The sequence below is a fragment of the Castor canadensis genome, chromosome 7 (genome assembly GCF_047511655.1).
Source record: "Castor canadensis chromosome 7, mCasCan1.hap1v2, whole genome shotgun sequence".
In the NCBI taxonomy this organism is placed as follows: Eukaryota; Metazoa; Chordata; class Mammalia; order Rodentia; family Castoridae; genus Castor; species Castor canadensis.
The window spans coordinates 123076947-123096300 of record NC_133392.1 but is presented as its reverse complement, the minus strand read 5'-3'; the positions used below and the strand labels follow the sequence as shown (position 1 = coordinate 123096300).

Here is a 19354-nt window from a genome sequence, read left to right as displayed (position 1 = left end):
TAAAAAACTCAAATGATATGAAAGGCTTCAAGGCCTCTTTTCTCCCTTTCATACCCCCTTTTTTTTTTATTTCTGTTTGCAGTAATCTGCCTTTCTATTTCTCTTTCTCATTGCTAAAGAGCGAGCAAGGAGGCTCAGAGCTTTGAAAAGGGGGCTCAGTGTGTAATGGGTCCACTAGAATTAATTTACTTGCACCAAATCCATTCAGCACAGAGGTAACCCCCCCTTCTCAAATCATTTGGAGTCGAAAGCAGCCCCCAGCCTTTGTAATTCTAGTAAAGCACTTAAAGTGCACAGTAGGTGTTCATGAGGACCATCTGGTCAAAAGCAAAACAAGCTGCTGATTTTGCCTTTGAATAGAATGAAGCAAGTGTGAATTAGTCTCTTCAATTAGCACTATTACAACCTGTCAAGTGCATATTGTAAAACAGGATTATTACAGTATTGGTCACCAGTGCAATTATTTACTCTCTGCCTTTTCTTGCATATAAAAAATGTCTTAAGTTTATTAGTTTCTGATAACTGAAGATAATTTCTCCTAACTCAAGCATTTCAAAACTACAACACACAATTCATATACCATGAAACAGTTGGTTAAGATGTTAGGATACATATACCTTAAGTAACAAAGGGCTAAACCACTGTTCATAAGCAAAATTTCATTATTTTGATCTTCTTAAAGAGCAGGTGAAAAAAATTTATATTGGCTGGAAAAGAATTCCAAATTATTCTAAACTATTTCTAGGTAGGGAAAAAGATCTGTCATTTTCGATTAGCTAAACTATATTATTTAAATTTATTTCCTAAGGGATCAGTTTATTAAGAACCACAGAAAAATCTCAATATTTTTAAGTAATCATCACTAATTTTTCATTTGAAGTGGTATAATTCAACAGATTTGTTTTTAAATGCAAATTGAAATTAATAACTCATAATCTCCTTTTCTGAAAGCTGAAGAAAGACTTCAATTCATTGCTTAAGAAACTGTATGTTCCATTCTTACTGAATGTCATTTGTGATTTCAAGTTTAAAAAAATCAAACTATGATAAATGCTAATTAAAATTGTTCATTCTAATTGAACTAATATATGCCATTTACCTCATAGTAAAAACAAACCACTTAAAAAACTTTTAATTAAATAAACACAACTTAATTTACTGTCTTACATATGCACATTCGCAGATAACCTACGCTTTTCAGTTCTGTGCCAAGAACCCCTTCCCCATACTAGAAAAACAAACAAACCAAAAAAAAAAAAAAAAAAAAAAACCACTACCTAATACAACATTTAAAGAAAGGACATGTTAGTTAAAAATTATAGTCAATGCACTACTAGAATTGCTTATTAGTATAATCTGTAGAAGATTACGTATTTCCTAATTGTTAGTGGCCACCAGCATTAAAAGACAATAGACCAAAATATACACCAGACCAAAAACTTGAGAAAGTAGAAAAATAGGCATGAGATGTAAAAATTGGCATAAGGTTCAAATCTTCAGAATTGGAATTAGCTTCATGATTTCATTTTTAAGAATTGGTGTGATTTATATATTTAGTTCACTTACTGATACTAATTCAAATTTGATTGGTTTCCCATGTAATCACTAGTTTGTACAACATGGTTCTAGTAGTGAAATGTGCTACTATTCCCTGCAAGATATAGCATTATAGGTTGTCAATTTCCCCCTTTCATTCCCATTAAGAATTAAATCAACATGAATAAGAACAATGAGAATTCTGGGGTAAAGTGAGACTTGGAAGAGGATTTAAATAATTCCAACAGCTATTCACAATGCTTCCCACTGTAATAGATAAGTCATACTCCATGATTCTACAATAAAAACCCTAGGTTTCTTATCTTTGCTATACTGGGTCAGGTGTATATTTCATAAGATTGTATGATATCTACAAAAGACAAGGAGATATTTTGCCTAACAGAAAGATGCTTCTGCAATAATAAAGCAGATAACAAAGAATGTTTCCAAGAAAAGTTGGCTTGATTTCAGGGACTTTATTTCCTTTTCCACACCTGGGTTTACAATGTCCAGAAGGCAAATCAATATTTTTCCCCTCTTACGTTAGCCACCCCAAGTGCATTTGAAATCACAGACCTTTAATAGTGTTACGTAGAATCTGCACAATTAACTGCTTAAAAATCTGAATTCTAAGTAGAAAATTGATTTAAAAATAAGGTGGGCACCTTTAAATTTTGAAGAAATTTCGGTATTTTAAAGTGAGAAACAGCTAATTTAAGACCTAAACTGGTAAAAGAAAAATATAGACTATCACAAAATTCATCATATTACTTAATAATTTTATAAGATGTTTTAAGATGTATAATGGAAAAAAGAAAGGATTTTTCTTCTTACAACTACTTGCAACTTCCTGCATTCTGACCTTTTTATAACCATTAATGCCTTCTCTTCAAGTAAGATAATGTAAGTGGAAATATTTGTGAAGAGCTTAAAACAAAAACAAAATCAAAACCAAAACCAGTCAATAACTAAGTAGCTTAAATTAAAATCTAGAGCACCCAAATGACAAAAGTCATGTATTATAAGGCAGCAGACCACAGGGTCAAAATGAAAAACACTTATACAACTATCAGTTTATCAACATTGACTTGCATAACCATCTAGTCACTGAAGACTTTATTTGAAATTCAAATATCATCTTAGTTCTATTTTCTAATTCATATTGTTAAAAAATGTATTTTGCCCAATTAACAGGTGAAATCAGTGCCTTTTGGAATATTATTTAATAAAAATTTCTCTCTAAAAATCTTATGAAACTTTTAAAAATTCAAAACTTTCAAAAATTAAACTTTTCTTACCTACAGCATAAAAATAATATGCTACTCTAAAAAATGATTAATTCGGGATTTTAAATTTATTTCTTTAAAATTTCTTTCTTTCTCTCAATATGTTATACTGGTCAGAATTCATTTTTGGATTTAATACTGAAAACAGATTCCTGAAACTGGTGACATAGATTAATAATTTAGGATACATGCTATCATTAAGCCTTCAACGTTAAAAGCAAAAATCCTAGTATTTATGAAATACCACTACAAAATCATTTAAAGATTTTTATCTTGATGCAATTTTTATCTTGCAGTCATGCAACAAGAAATAATACACATCTTAAGTGTCACTATGGATTGTAGGCCTGCAGATAGAGCAGCTCTCCTTCTCTTGAAACCACCCCCACTACAGGTATCCCATAAGTTGAAAGAGAAAAATCATAAGACTAGGCCTAAATACTTGGTCCAAGTCCTTTTTCAAAGTTGTACAAAATAAAAGAGCCCAGGTGGAACTGTCTACTCAGAGAAAAACAGTAGTAGAAACAACTGCATTTATTTTGTTCCTGCCAACTAGCATTTCAAAATACTGTTTTTAATTAATTTTTAAAAAGGAAAAAAAAGAACTATTGCCAAGAAATATCTAAGAATATCTATCTTTGCAAAAATACTTCTAGAATATTTTTCAAAAGATATTTAGATAATCGTAGGAAAAAGATTTACTGTCTTCAAGTCCTTGAAGCTTAAAATATATTTGATAATCTGAACAGTATGCTACAGAGAACAGTTTCAGCCAACTGTGGCGTGCAATGGCACATTTACAGAATTTTAAATCTTTCCTTTAATAATTGATGTAGTCATTTTGAATCACTCTGCATAGGATATCAGGTGTGAGCAGATTGCATTAACGCTGCTTAAACATTTCAACTTGTCAGTATGGCCAACTCGATTTCGGAAATATTTGCAGTATTTTCCCATCGAAACAGTAATAAAGGCAAAATAAATATATGCCACTACTTTATAATCACCGAACATTAATGAATATTTTATGTCTTTTTAAATCTCCCTGTTTAATTTAAAAGGGTGAAATTAAGTCTCCTCCCTGCAATATGCCAATTATCTGTAAATCAAACAATAACTTGGCCATTATGCCCCTTTTTGTTAATATAAGAGAAGCTAATTTGAAAACACTGAATGGCATTTTTAGGCTATAAGCTTAATAGTCCTTTCTGCCCTCTTGTGGGAGAAAGAGGAAACACACCCAAGTTACAGAAACTAGCATTTTTTAAAAAGAAAAGAAAATTTAGCTATAAAACTTCAACCAGAAAAAGAAAGCAGTCTATATTTATCCATCATGCATTATACTATTCTTCAATTCAAAAAAGTAAATCAGTAAAAGAATGAAATGTCCCTCTTATCATCTGTGCTTTATCTCATTTTGAAACTAAATTTTCTAGTTTAATTATATACCCACATTTCACTTAGGTTTTACTATCATGAAGATCCTGTAATATCTCTGATATAAAGCCATTACTTACAAAATATCAACAAAAATGATTTTTCAAGAATTAAAAATTTTACTTTAGAATACAGAACACCCATTTCAGAGACTAAAAATGAAATGGTAATTTATACATATTGAAGATCCTGGAAAAAAATCAAATCAAACCTATGATTCAGAAAAAATGTTGGAGACTTTAGTTGTCAGTAAACAAACTATTCAAGTGGTCAATAAAATAGTATGTTACTTATGCCAAAAGATAAAATTCATGGATAAAACATTAAAAAAGGAAACCATGAGTAATCTAGCCGCTACTGAAACAATTCATGTACTTCTGAAAAAAATGACTGGGGTGAAAATGACTTGTTCTTTCAAAATGAAATTAGTAATTATTTTAAGCAATGCAGTCTAAGAAAAAACTTATGAAATAATCTAAGATTAAGCATAATTAATTCTCTTAAAAATCAGCAGAGATTATTGTGTTCATAAATTAAGAGATTTATTTTTTATATTATATTTTCACTAATTCAATGTTTCTAAACACTCCTATCATAGTCTTTAACATTTTCCCCCCACAAAGAGAGAAATTATTGGCTTTTGGGTAGGTGGGGCCAAAGTTGTAACAGGAAGGTACCTCATCTCTCTTGGGGGAGGTTCTTTTTTGAAACAGTAGCCTTCTTTGGCCACACTGAAGAAAATATTGATGCTATAAATAGACTCTTCCAAGCTAAATGACCTCTCCAATAGCATCTTACAAATACCGCCCAAGTCTAGGATTGAACTGTTTAAGAAAAGCCTACTCAAATTTCTTTTAAAAACAGAAAAATACACAATATAAATAATATATTTGAGTGACCTTTCAAATAAAATATAAACATCCTCCAAAATGAATAATTTCCAAATTAGTATTTCAAATAATTACCATAAACAATGAAATATCTTACATAATATTCTTAAGCAGGGTTTTAAGTAAGCTAGTTTAAGAATTATCAAGAGCTCCCATTTACAACATATATATTTCTAGTTCAAATCATTTATTATATCTACAGTAATCATTGATGCTCCAGTTAATTAAAATTAAAAACCCAATAATGAAACATAAAGAGAGTTTCCAACCAGAACAGATAAGCCCTCTTTAACAGGGTCAACATTAGCTATAATGAGCTACCTTTATTTCTTAGCTGTGAGACATAACTCACCTCTTGAATAGTACTGCTTCCTGAGAAGTTCAGGTTGTACTCCCGCTGGACTTCTCTGTGGGTGATGATCAGCATGAAGTTTTGATTTAATGATTCCTGCAGGGCACTGAAAGGGTTGAAAGAAAAACAAGGAACTCAGAGATGAACAAGTTCTAGCTTGCTTTACAGTTAGCTGCAAAAACCCCAGGAGTACCCTAACCTTCACACAGGCATGTCTGGGCCCAATGTTATCATCTTTTCAGCTCCTAAAGGCAAGAGAGCATGCTGAGAACAGCCAAGGGGAGCTAACCTGTTAACTCCTTATCTACCAAGGTATTTTAAAACTTCAGTTGCAAACACTTTACATATATACACATTTTCTACAATATACTACTAACTACAAATATATTTCATCCAAGAGAATCAACTGTTAGCTATATCAAATTCCAAATATCTATTAAAATGTATACTCAAAGACTGACTGAATTCTAAATGAAACAGCTGTTCTGGAAGAAGAGAACTATGAATCTATTACTTATACTCATGACTGTTTCACAAGAACAGAAATATAGTTTCAGTCAAAATACAGAAGACATCAAAATTTACAGAACTTTAATTGCTATACCAAAACTCCTTCAAAATAACTGTAGCTTCACTTAGGACTCAGGAATATGTAGAATTCAGAAATTGGAGAATTCATAACAACATTTAAAAATGCTACGCCTAAAGAAAAAGTAGTGAGAACAAGATGGAGCCCTACAGCATTCTAATCATTTAAAACCAAACAGAGGGGTTGAAGTCAGTTTAAAGGAGAACAATTGGTTAGTTAAGAGAAAAATCAAGAAACCAAAAGAAGTAACTGTTTGTTTCAATTGGGAGAATGGAACAAATTATGCCAAATGTTCGTGAGATCATTTAAATGGCAAAAAAACAGGAAAATGACTATGTTCAGGCAACATTTAAAAAGCTCAGTATGACTATAAAAAGGGTGTGTGAAAGAAGTGTAATAGGGAAGGGAACTCAAACAATACGCTGGGTTAATGTTCAATATATGTGTGGTAAAAGAATTTGTGATTGGAAGTAGCAAATAATAGAAAGTGTACTCAAATTTTCAAGGCCCTTCACAGACAGCTATTCAATCACTCCAAATTTCTTCAAAATTTGTTAGTTTGGCCAGTATTCCCAAGTGTCAAAAGCATCACACCATGCTCACTTCAGTCTTTGCTGATTTGTTCTCATCTTCCTTTTCTTTGCTCTTCCTCCAAAGACCATAATAGCTTTCAGAACACCTTTTTGGGCCAAGCACTTGTCTTTATTATTGATCTCCTCCTCTGAATTACTGTATCACATACTTTGTCACTTAATTATAGCATTATGCAATGTGCTTTTCATCATGTGGAGAAGTCCTGAATCTGGTCTACGAGCTTTATGAGGGCAAATAACTTTTGTTTTGTTTTGTTTTGTTTTGTTTTGTTTTGTTTTGTTTTGTTGAGAGAGTCTCACAACCCAGGTTGGCCTCAAACTTACACGCATGAACCACCATGCCCAGCTAAACATCTTATTATTCATTAATATTTCCTATAGCAACTAGCATGCTAGAGAGTGATTCAATTCAATCCTCTAATAATTTAAGGAATATTTGTGCATATTTTTGAATTGCATATGAAAAACTGCTAATTCTCATTTTTTGAGCTGACCCTGAGATACCATTTTATTCAGAAAATTGTGGCTCAGAAAACTTAAGTAATTGCCCAAGATCATGTAACTACAAAAAGATGGAACGCAGTTCCTAAGCTATGTTTAATTCTATACTCTTTACATCTAAGCATCATATCTCCCAAAAAAGCAAGGCTACTTGGGGAATACAAAATGAGTAAGACTCTTGACCACTCAGAAATTCGTAATTCACTCATTCACTTTATAATGTCATGATTCATATTATTTTTAATAATAAAAGACATAAATCACTGACCTTAGATTGTGAAAAAGGAAGGGTACTTTGAAGTACTACAAAGGATGGCTAATAGTTTGACAAGTTTATATGGAGGATGATTTAAGACACAGAATACTTTGAACGCTAATAGAGATTGGCAAATTCTAGGAAAGATGTAGAAAGTAATGAAGAAGCATACGGGGATTTAAGGAAGAGTTTGCAATAGAAGAAACCTGAAAAATATTAAGGACCTATATTGTGAAAGGCTTCAAATGCTAGGCTATGGCACCTAGAGTTTCAGAAATCTTGATTGTTGCAGAGATCCTCCTTTATATTTATATATGAATCTATGCATATGTTTAGTATTTTTAGTGCTTGCTTTTAGATCTGTTTCTTAATCTTGATTGACAGATTTATGCAATAATTTTGCATACAGGTTTGCAAGGACTATTATCAATGGCCAGATTATTTTAGAACACCAATTTACTCTAGTTCTGTAATTCCTGGATATCTGTGAGAAATGGTAAGTTGGAGGGATAGACAGACAGAAGACAGACAGACAGACAGACAGATACACACCCACACCTACACACACAGGCTTTATACTGCTTAGGACTTAAACAACCAGTTGTGAATCCCTCTTCAACTTGGGTTAGTTGTTTGACATAGACAAGTCAATCACTCTTTCAACAGTATTTACTGAGTGTCTACCATTTTTAGGCCTTAACTACTCTGTAAAATCTGATTTCAGAAAAAGGATAGAAATTCTTCCTTCACAAAACTACTATATTTTCAAAGTCAAATGGGAATTTTTATTGCATATAAAGATGTAAGGTGACCTATTATAACTTACTGAAAATAGAACACTTTTGAGAGGTGCCCATATCTTAAAAATCTTAAAATGACAGTGAAAAACCAGCAAAAAGACCTACAATGCTTTTTTGGCTGTTATTTTTTCATGTTTTAGTTTATACAGGGTAAAATATTTTTGTAAGTAAAGATAACTGTGTATTTTCCCTAATGTCCCAGATTGACAGCATTTTTATACCTCTTATTTCTCTTATTTGCTGTTGATCTACCATATCCAGGATCTTAGTGACAATTTCATAACTGAGGGTAATACTTCGTATGCTGCTATGATTAATTCACTTAATCATTAACAATAATGGCTGGTGTTTAACAAGTGCTACTACCTATCAAGCATTAGGAACTCAAGTCAACTTTATGGAGTTATTATTACTTCCATTTTTACAGATAAGGAACTGATGTTAAGTTACTTGTTTAATGCCATACACACAAAAAACAGCAGTTAGCCAAGTCTACCTGCAGATTACATTCATGATTTACCTTCCAAGTACTAGGGACATGAACCCAATAAGATATTTCTGCCTTTACTGAGAGACAGACAAGCATACGTTTCACATATGGTAGCCATGTGCTAAGAACTCTATCATAATATCAGTTTTCCTAAGTACTATGAAAACACAGAATACTTAAATCAGATCATGGATCCTTCCCACAGAAGCTGACATATGAACTGAATAAGTTTTGCTATGTGAAGGTTTTATTTTTGAGGGGGATGGAGAAGGCTGTAAGGAATTTCCCATGTTAATCTGCATAATTTGAAGAAACTTAACTGCTAAAGTGTCATCTAACCAAATTCATTCTCTTCTCAATGATTTTTAAAATTTTTCTCCATTGTGACTTTCCTTTCTATTGAGATATTTGCATTTATCAACAAAGACTGGGTTGTTTTCCACAAACGATAAGAATCATTAAAACTATTAGTCCTCCTTGTTGTACCCTCAGATATGGACTGAAACTAATGTTTAAAATGTAATCACAATCATCTATATTTGTCCCCAGGCTCTGAGCTTATAGCAATATGCAAAGAAATGAAAATCAAACTTAACAATATTAAGTAACTTGTAGGCAAAGTATTAGATATTTTTATAAATTCATCTCATAATTCTTCTAATAAGTTCCCCCCAAAAATTTTAAAGAGATTGTATTTTACTGTTTTGTCCAGAGTGTCCTCAAACTCCTGGGCTCAAGTAGATCCTCCCGCTTGAGCCTCTATAGTAGCTGGGACTATAGGTACAAATAGCTATACCCAGCTAGTTCCTTGATTTTAAAATTGGGGACATGGGAGTAACATATAAGAGAGAAAACTAAAAATGTACAGATAACTACTTTCCTATGATCCTCAGTATTATAACTAAGCATTAATAGCTAAGCCACAAATACAGCTCCAGAAATAATTTTAGTAAAACATCTTTACTATATTCTTTGTCCACAAGTCTTGGACTTCCAATGCTTTTTCGCTGGCAGAATATCCAGCTATGCCTGGGAAGATTACATTCCAATGTAACTATGATCACTTATGAGGAACAGAGGCATTACCTATAAAATACCTGACTTCTAATGATTGCCAAAATAATTTTAATTCAGTGGCTTAGTATATACATTCACATTCCTCCCCAGACTTTTCATGTACAGCAAATTTTAACACATAAACTCCAATAAATAAATCTGAAGCTCTAATACAGACACTTTTATACATGTAAATGTACAAAGCCATGTATTGTTTAGCCTTCATATGTCAAAATTTGATAAAATCAACAACTCTAAGAAAAATTAATGTAACAACCTACTATTTTGACAGAGTTTATTTCATATTCAGAAAGCACTTCAGCAATTCAGGGAATAGCTTAGAGACATTTTAATATATACAGGGTAGTGATTTTTCGGGTTAACTTAAGGATGCATTGTTATTAAAACAACCATTTGATCACTGCATAACTATATAAATGTCATTGATTTCTAAAGAATACAGGGGAGGACTGGCTTCTCTTTTGTTAACTAGCAACAAACGCATTTCATGGGTTACCACATTAGTAGGCGGGGTGTCTTGACCAAGAATAATAACAGTAATTGAAGTATTTCTTCCCAGAAATTCTTTGAATCCAAAATTCCCTGTGAAAGTCTTCAGTGGGCAGAAGATTTGTTAGGATAAACCAAGGCTATCTGTTAAAATATTAACCATTCTTGTGAAGGCACTCAATAAAAGGTACAAATCCATCAAAATTAAACAAATAGTCTAGGAAAGAAAAATTCATACTTTGACTTCAGGGCTGTTATGGACCAACTGTGTCCTGTCCAAAATTCATACATTGAAGCTCTAACTACCAATATGATAGTATTCTGAGATGGGTCCTTTGGGAAGTATTATGTTTAGATGTAGTTATGAGGTTGGGGTGGGGGGGGGTCTCATTATGGGGCTCTTCTAAGATGACTAAGAGAGCCCAGAGCCTTTTCTCTTTTTCTGCTATTTGAAGACACTATAAGAAGATGGTAATGCTAGGATGAATGCCCTCATCAGTCACTGAAATCTGATGGTACCTTGATCTTGTACCTCATCCAACCTCTAGAATTGTAAGAAATAAATTGTATTTTGTTATAGCAGCACAAGGTAACTAATTTAAGGGCCCTTAGGGATTCTATATTCATAATACTCAAGTTAAAGGCTACTATCAGATCAGCACAGCCTTCTAAACTGGTTGCTTCTAACAACACTTGTATGTATACATCCAAATTGAAATCTCCATCATTAAAGCTCACAGTAGAAAACAATATGCTTCTATCAAAGCTCATATTTAATTAAGTTGGAAACACTTAAGAATTATACATTTATTGTATGTTATGTAGATTACATTTGCATAAAAAATTTAACTATAAAATGTATGCTTAAATAATCTGACAGCCACCATTTTTTCCAGTTAAATGTGCCCAGTATTTTTAACTTCAAAAATACAACACACTTATAATCCATATAAATGGGAACCATAGATTTGCTGTCATTGCTACTTAATAATTTATCCAATAACATCTGAGCATTGTCAGGAGTGAAATTATAGGGTTTTTTGGCGATACTAGGAATTGAACCCAGGGCCTTGCACAAGATAGGCAAGCATTCTACCACTTTAGTCACTTTCCAGCCATTCTTAGATCAATGTTGTATGTATAGTTAAGGGGAATAAAGTATTAACACCAATATAAAAACTGAAAGTCTAATTTCCTTCAATGCTGTGTATATATGCTATTTCTTTTCATTCATTGGATATTGTAAACAAAAATATCAATACAAAATAGGATTGTTAGGTTCATTTACACTAGAATTTATATTTAAAATATGATCATTGAAGCAGGAACAATAATTTATACCAAATTACCATTATTTTTATGATAAAAATGTAAATATTTTAGAATATATTATTTAAAAATTCAGTACTTTATAATCTTTTAAAAAGCACTAAATTTTTTCTTTTGTCTCTTTTGCATATTTTGTGATGTACTGTGATCTTTTTTATCCTTTTAGATACATCAGACTTTAAATTAAAAAGCATGACACATGGCAATTTAAATTTCCATTCTAAACTTACAGAGTCATATGAGCTCTTGTCAACAAAAGACCAAATTTACTATAATTATGGATTATTTACACTAAAACAAAATAAGAAATCAATATGTAAATGTAATGTTTGTTGTAGCTAATGCAGCCAGCAATGACAGATTAGGTTCAAACAGCAATCAGTTTGAAAATCTGGCACATATGTAAATGAGCTAGGGCCTTGATGTTTACATATGATTGTATTTCATTCAGGATTTTTAAATTGTCTAGGAACAGCATAAAATAAAATGTTAATCTTTCTACAATAAACATAACTAAAACTAGGTTTTGCTCCTGTCCAGCTAAACTAACATATGATACTTAAAATTCTGAGCTACAGATTACATCATTCTTAATTAACACTCTGCTACAGTTGTTAACATCCTCCAAGACACCATGTTATCATCACCACAAGTTCTGTAACAATCTTAAAACCATGTTTAACAAAGGTTGGCCTCTTACTCTGCAGCTACTTTTAATTGCTTTCTTTACTGGCAATTAAATATATCTAGATAAACAAACATTTCATTTCACATAATTCTTAATAACATTTTTCATGATGATTTCAAAGTCCAGGTGACCTTATGTCTATAATTACTGTTTATCAATATAGCTATATACTGAATTCAGCAAAATGTATCAAAGTATGTAAGGTTAATCAAAATGTAGTAATTACTGGTGATAGTGATATATTGTGATCCATCAAGTGTACAAAGAAAAATTGTCTACATCTAATTCCATCCATCTAGAAAAAATATTAAGAAAAACTTACATACAAAGATATATTGATTTTTGTTTCATGAATTAGTGACCAAGTTTCTGGCTGTCCATTAAATCAATCAGTTCCCCCCATCATAATGCATACCTGCAGCTTTTTTTCAAAGTGTGATGCTAACAAGCAAATCTCAGTAGTCACTGATCTATCAATAGGCAGTAAACTGTATAAATGGGTTGGTACATCACTCCAATTAGATGTGTTGTGATCTCCACTGATGCTTTAATTGGGGACAAATTTCTTTATTCATCCAGAATGTATAACTTTACGTAAATCTTATCTTCTTAAAATGAGCCATTTCTAAGGGACTGCTTATTAAAAACACATTTAATAACCCAATAATTTCAAGTTTTACTTTTACAAGGTCTAATAATAATACTCACTAGGATTAAATTTAAGTTGAATAACAATGATAATTATTTACTTGAAATACTGATTTTAAGAATCATATATTAAATCATGCACTGTTCTGATTACAACACTGGTGACAAAATATTTTTGCAATAACTATTATTTGTGAAAAGAGAAAAGGACATTGGTAAGTATTTTGGAAGAGAATACTATAATCAATTTATTCAAAACATTTACTTGCATAAGGTTTCAGAAAACTGTTATTTTATAAGTCACTTAAAATATTCCCTTTCTGCCACACTCTTGGAACCTCAATCATTTTTTGTGATGTACTGTGATCATCACTAGATGCCCCAAGGCACTAGAATGAGTCATTAGGAGTTTCTAGGTCCAGCAATCTAAGTCTTGGCTGCTCATTTCCATGACCTGACAAAAAGTAAGTACCAAATACCTACAATGTACCAGACTCATCATAGCATATCTGACTACACACTATTTAATACACCTGACCCTCCCCACAAAGTCCTAAGTGGCAGAAATTATCATCCTGACCATTTGGAGTAAAGACTCTAAGGCCTGAATATACTACTTAACCTCTTCTTTCTGTACTTCAGTTCCCCTTGGCATAAAATGTGGGACTAGATTACATGACTGCTTTAGGGTTAGAGGTATGGCTTAAGTGGCAGAGCAGCTACTTTGTAAGTATAAAACCCTGAGTTCAAATCCCAGTCCTGCTAAAACACACACAGAGAGAGAGAGAGAGAGAGAGAGAGAGAGAGAGAGAGAGAGAGAGAGAGAAGATAGAGAGGTGTGTGACTGGGTGAAAAATATTACAAGGATTGCTATTTGGGCAGAGATTGTAAGGTGTTGGAGAAACACACAACAGTTCCACAATGATTCTTAATTATCTTTTTTTTTACTTGGAATAATGGTCAGAAGAGTGGCTATAATGGCCTCAGTACAAGATGAGAAAGAGAAAAGGATATATTATGTTTGTATGAACATCAACATACACTAAGAAGACAGCACGTCTTTGCCAAGACTAGAGCTAAGAGCACAAATGAACATCTATGACCACTGCTGCTAGATAGTTACAAGAAGGAGAGATAGGGAAAGAATATCCCAGTTTTTCTCTTGTACCAAGATTAATGGGCAGTGTGGAGTATACAAATATAGAGTTGGAAGAGACTGTAAGGATCATGAGGAGAACATTACTTTTGCTTTTCCTCAGGTTTCTGCCTCTTTTATAGGGAAGATAAAATTTCTACCCATGCTGATTCTCCTCAACAGAAGAGTTTTCATGAAAACACTGCAGCATTTTCCCTCATTCTCGATTCATTTCTCCCAGGGGAAGAAAACAGTCAATTAGAATTATTAACAAGGTCATACAATACTAGGTTAGGTTTCACAGAGGCAAGAATAAAATGAGACTGGCAGCTTCCTCTTTCACATTCTGTACCCTAATGGACCAAATTCTCTTCTATTTCTTGCCTGCTGTGGCAAATAGATACTAGACAAGGCTTTTCATGAGAGCTCTTTGTCTTTCCTACCGCAACTAGGTTGATGAGGCAGGCCTACTGCATCAATCTATCAGCTCTGAAGACCCATATCTCACTCTTTACACAGGCCCTTAGAGTACTGGGTTTTAAGATTTAAATCTGAGATAAGAAGTAAAATACCTCAGTTAGGATTCAGATGTGCCACTTAGTGCTTGCCTGGCTATAAAAACAGCTTTATTTTCCAATTTGTATATTGATTTTTAAGTGTACAGTCCATTGCTAAGAACCCTAAAAAGGAAGGGTGAGTGGCGTCATGAATGTCTTAGAATCTAGACAAGCCTCTTTATTTTCAGTAAGGATCTACGGCCCAGACTGGAGAAGTGAACTTTCCAAAGTCTTAGGGAGAGTCTATTAGCATTGCATGAAGCACTAAGTTTGATCCCCAGCACCACAAAAAAACAGAAACCTTCCTAAAATACTAACATTGGAACCAAAAGACTAGTACAAAAAAGTCAAAATCCAACACTGTTGTAAGACAACTACAAACAAGACATATATTTTCTATCATCTTGCCATAAATATGAAGAAAATCTATGGAATTAAAATGCATCTGGATAGTTTCATCATTTATTAGACTGTGACCAAAGCAAGTTGCAAAGACTGTCTTTTATTACCAAAATACCCATTCAAGTCTTTTTCTAGCAGGGTGATCATTGGCACAACCAATCCCAGAAATGCCCCAAATCCTCCAACTATATTTATGTTGAGTCTTAGGGCTTTGGTACTAGCTATATCCTCTGCCTAAAATACTCTTCACTCTGTCCTTCACTTTTTTCAGCTTAAATGGTACATCTTCATAGAGGCCTTTCCTAGTCTTACAACCTATACTACTCACCCAATTACTCATTATCATGTCACCTTATTTTGGTTTTCTACAAACACTTATTATCACATGATTTTTTTTTCTACCTTGTCTTATTTATAACCCTCCCCCATCACCTCTACACATATTACATTGTAAACTCCATGAAAAAAAGAGACCTTGTCTGTCTTGTTTCTCTCTGCATCTCTAGCATCTAAAACAAAGAGTTAACATATTGTAGGATATTGCAGGAAAATGTGATTGACACCTTGCATGTATAACATGATAGATGGACTGTCCATTTATGTGAAAACATTTTATAACAACAGCAAAATAGCCAATGGAGAGAATACAGATATATAGATTTTAAAAATCACACTGCTTAATTAGTCATGAAATTTTTCATATTCATTACAACAAATGTTTATTAAGGGCCTCTTACAATACTTTCATGAGCTGAGGGAGATGCTCAGTATGAATGCTCTTGCTCTTTACAGTTCACAATCTGGTTGAAGAGAAGATAGTGACACATCAGATAGTATTAGAAAAACTAAAACTCATAAAAGAAATCGGTTGTGTGAAGCTACAAAACAGAGTAGGACAGAACAGTCTGACTGTAAAGCCGTATAGCTTCTTCCATTATTCCACACCACAATGAGAAAAACCAGAGACAACACTGGACAAAGACAAAAGCTAAATGTCATTCCAAGGAGCAGATTGTCTACTTCATGGCATTTATGGGACACTGGTAATGTCTTCTGTTTCCCATTTGAAATATCTAGTCTCTCCTCTATATAATGCTTGGTACACTAGCATTGGAACTTACCCCTTAGCTTTGATCTCTTTTAAGAGCCAAATATCCTTAGAAATATCACAAGTATTTTTAGTACCTTCATTTCAGGCACCCTTTTAGCTGCTAGGGGATACAAAAGCAAACAAACAAAGCCTCTGGGTTTTTGTAGATTTGTATTGTTGTGAAACAATATGTGAATATATTACTAATAGTACTAATATAATGCCTTGTAACAAGCAAGATGAAGGGGAAGAGTAAGAGAGGCTATTGTAGACAGGGGAATGATTAAAAGTCTCATTTGAACAGATGTCTAAATAAAGTGAAGGAATGAGCCAAGTAGATACCTGGTAGATCATTCCTAGCAGAGGAATAGCAAAGTGTATAAATGCTCTAAAGTAGAAGCACAATTAGAATTTAAAGAAGAGTAAAAAGACCACTGAGGCTATGAACTAGAGTGACAGTTAACCAAAGATGAGGTTAGAAAGTCAGGGACAAGAATATGTAAATCCTTTGTAGATCATAATAAGGAACTTGGATAGTATGATGGAAAGCTAGTGGAAAAGTTTAAAAAGGAGAGAGACATAAGCAAGGTATGTTTTCTAGAGAGGCCTGTTGGTTCATTTACACTGTAGTAAGACCATTAGAAATTGGCAGGAGATGCTGTTTGAAGGTAGTAGAATAAGCACGGGAAAAATAACAATGGCAAGGCAGAGAAAAAAATGAAGAAAAGTTTACCCACTCATTTTTATCATCTACGGTACTGAGGTTTACCCATATCTTTTCTTTTCTGGCTTTGGTGTCAAGATTATATGAACACTCCAAAATAAGATATAAAATAATTCCTACAGGAACAGTTTATATAAGAGTGGGACAATCTTCCATGAAGATTTGGTATACAACATATTTTTAATTATCTAGGGTAGAGGGAAGAGGTGGAAGATGAAATGGCATGTGTAATTGTAGACTACTAATTCAGGGTTTTTTTCTTTCTTTTTTTTTTTTTTTTTTTTTTTTTGTGGGCTGGGGTATGAATTCAGGGCTTCACATTTGCAAAGCAAGTATTCTATCACTTTAGCCACACCTCCAATCTACTTTGCTTTGGTTATTACTGGAGATGATGTCTCAAGAAATATTTGCATAGGCTGGCCTCAAACCTCAATCCTCTTGATCTCAGCTATCCAAGTAGCTAGGATTACAGATATGAGCCACAAGCACCTGGCTGCTAATTTAGTTTCTTTAATGATTTTTTTTTAGGTTATCTATTCTTCTTGTACTCATTTTAGTACTCTATGGTTTACATAGAATTCTCCATTTCATCAAATATCAGATTTTATTAGCACAAAGATACATAATTTTATTTTAAAATAATTTAATTTTTTCATATTTCATATTTATATTAATTTAACACCTCTCCTAATCTGTAAAGTCCCCTTTTTAATATTTTTATTCATGCTTATTCTCATTTTTGGCCTGAATATCTAAGCAAATATTTATTACTCTTATTGAATGCTTCTACTATTAATTTCTGCTCTTTAATCATTATTTCCTTTTAGTTTCAGATTTACAATGCTGTTATCACCCTTTCTTAAGATGAACATATAATTCACTTGTTTTCTGTCTTTCTTATCTTCTAATTAGCAAGCTTAAGACTATAAATTTCCCTTTACCATTTTTGCTGTATTCACATTAGGATCTAGCATTCTTATTTGTGTTTACTTCTAAATATCCAGTGGTTGCTAATTTTATTAATTCACTGGAAATGGGGTCAATATGGTAATGATTCTTTGATACTGGCTTTGTGTAGTCTATTTTCAAATGTATGCCATGTGTATTAGATCTTCTAAAGCCTGCAAAAAAAATCTACTGCTTAATTAGTTTCCTAAAGATACGGTGGATGAATATGATTGATCCATTTTTCCTTTCGATTCTGTCAAATTTTGCTGACTGCTCTACCCAGATCCATAACTGTCATGTCTTCTTAGAAAACTGTCCCTCAATGCTATTTGTCTCAGATTTAATTTTATGTGACATTAACATTGCTACACTACATTCTTTTTGTTAATATTTACCTGGAGTATTTTCAGCATCATTTTCTGTTCCTCTATTTTCTCTTTTTCTCTGTTATTCATTTTTTAAACATTCAAATTGAGATCAGGTACAGGAGGCAGAGATCAGGAGGATCTCAATTCATGGTGCGCCCTGGGAAAATACATGATCTTATCTGAAAAGTAACTAAAGAAGAAAAGGCTGGGTGTGGGGGGGGGGGCCTCAAGAACTGCCTGCTTAACAAGATGGAGAACCTGAGTTTAAAATCCTAGTGTTGCCCCACCCTCCAAAAAAGATTTAAATTGAAAGCTTTTGTATTTCTCCCTCCCCCCAGTACTGGGAATTGAACTCAGGGTTTTGCTACCAAGCACTCTATCACTTGAGCTACACCTCCAAACCTAATCCCTCTTTTTTGGGATAGTCTAGGCTAGCCAGGAACTAGCTACATAGCCCAGGCTGACCTTGAACTCACAATCCTCCTGCCTCAGCTTCCCAAGTGCTAGGATTGTACACTTGCACAGCTGAGAGCTCTGCCTTTAACAGGAAAGTTTAATACTTTGTTGTTCATGGAGATTTCTTACATCTTTGATTTTTTTTGCCACTACATTTTTTGTTTTCTGCTCTTCTTATTTTTCTGTATTTTTTTTATGTTCCTAGCAACTGATGTGTCAATTAAGTTTATTCTTCTCTTTTAGAAAAAAAGTATGTGGGTTATTTTCCTTTAGTATTTACTCCCTTTAGTTATTACAGTGATACCTAGGTTTAGAAAAAAGTATGCAGGCTATTTTCATTTAGTATTTACCCCCCTTTAGTTATTACAGTGATACCTAGGTTTAGAAAAAAAGTATGCAGGCTATTTTCATTTAGTATTTACCACCTTTAGTTATTACAGTGATACCTAGGTTTATGTGTTTTTAATATATACTCAAATTAATTAGTATCTCTAGCCTACTTCAAACAAGAACCTAAAAATTCTCAAATAACCACTACCTCTCTGTCATCACTCATCTCTAACTCAGTTTCCAAATCTGAAAAATGTAGGTATAATAGTATCTATTTATTAATTACTATGAGGACTTAATATGATAAATTATACAAGACTTGGCAAAAAACCTGGCTTTAGCCCATCGCTGGTGGCTTACACCTGTAATCCTAGCTACTTAGG

The 19354-nt window shown here is 33.0% G+C and overlaps 1 protein-coding gene across 3 annotated transcripts in view; it reads right to left on the bottom strand.

The window, feature by feature from the left end:
• The window catches only part of Faf1 (Fas associated factor 1), a 410583-nt gene that overhangs the window by 222152 nt on the left and 169077 nt on the right, over positions 1–19354 (bottom strand). For all 3 annotated transcript variants that reach the window (XM_074080173.1, XM_074080176.1, XM_074080174.1), the window contains one exon: positions 5502–5607. In XM_074080173.1, coding sequence (XP_073936274.1) covers positions 5502–5607 — 106 coding nt within the window. The remainder of the gene's footprint in view (positions 1–5501; positions 5608–19354) is intronic.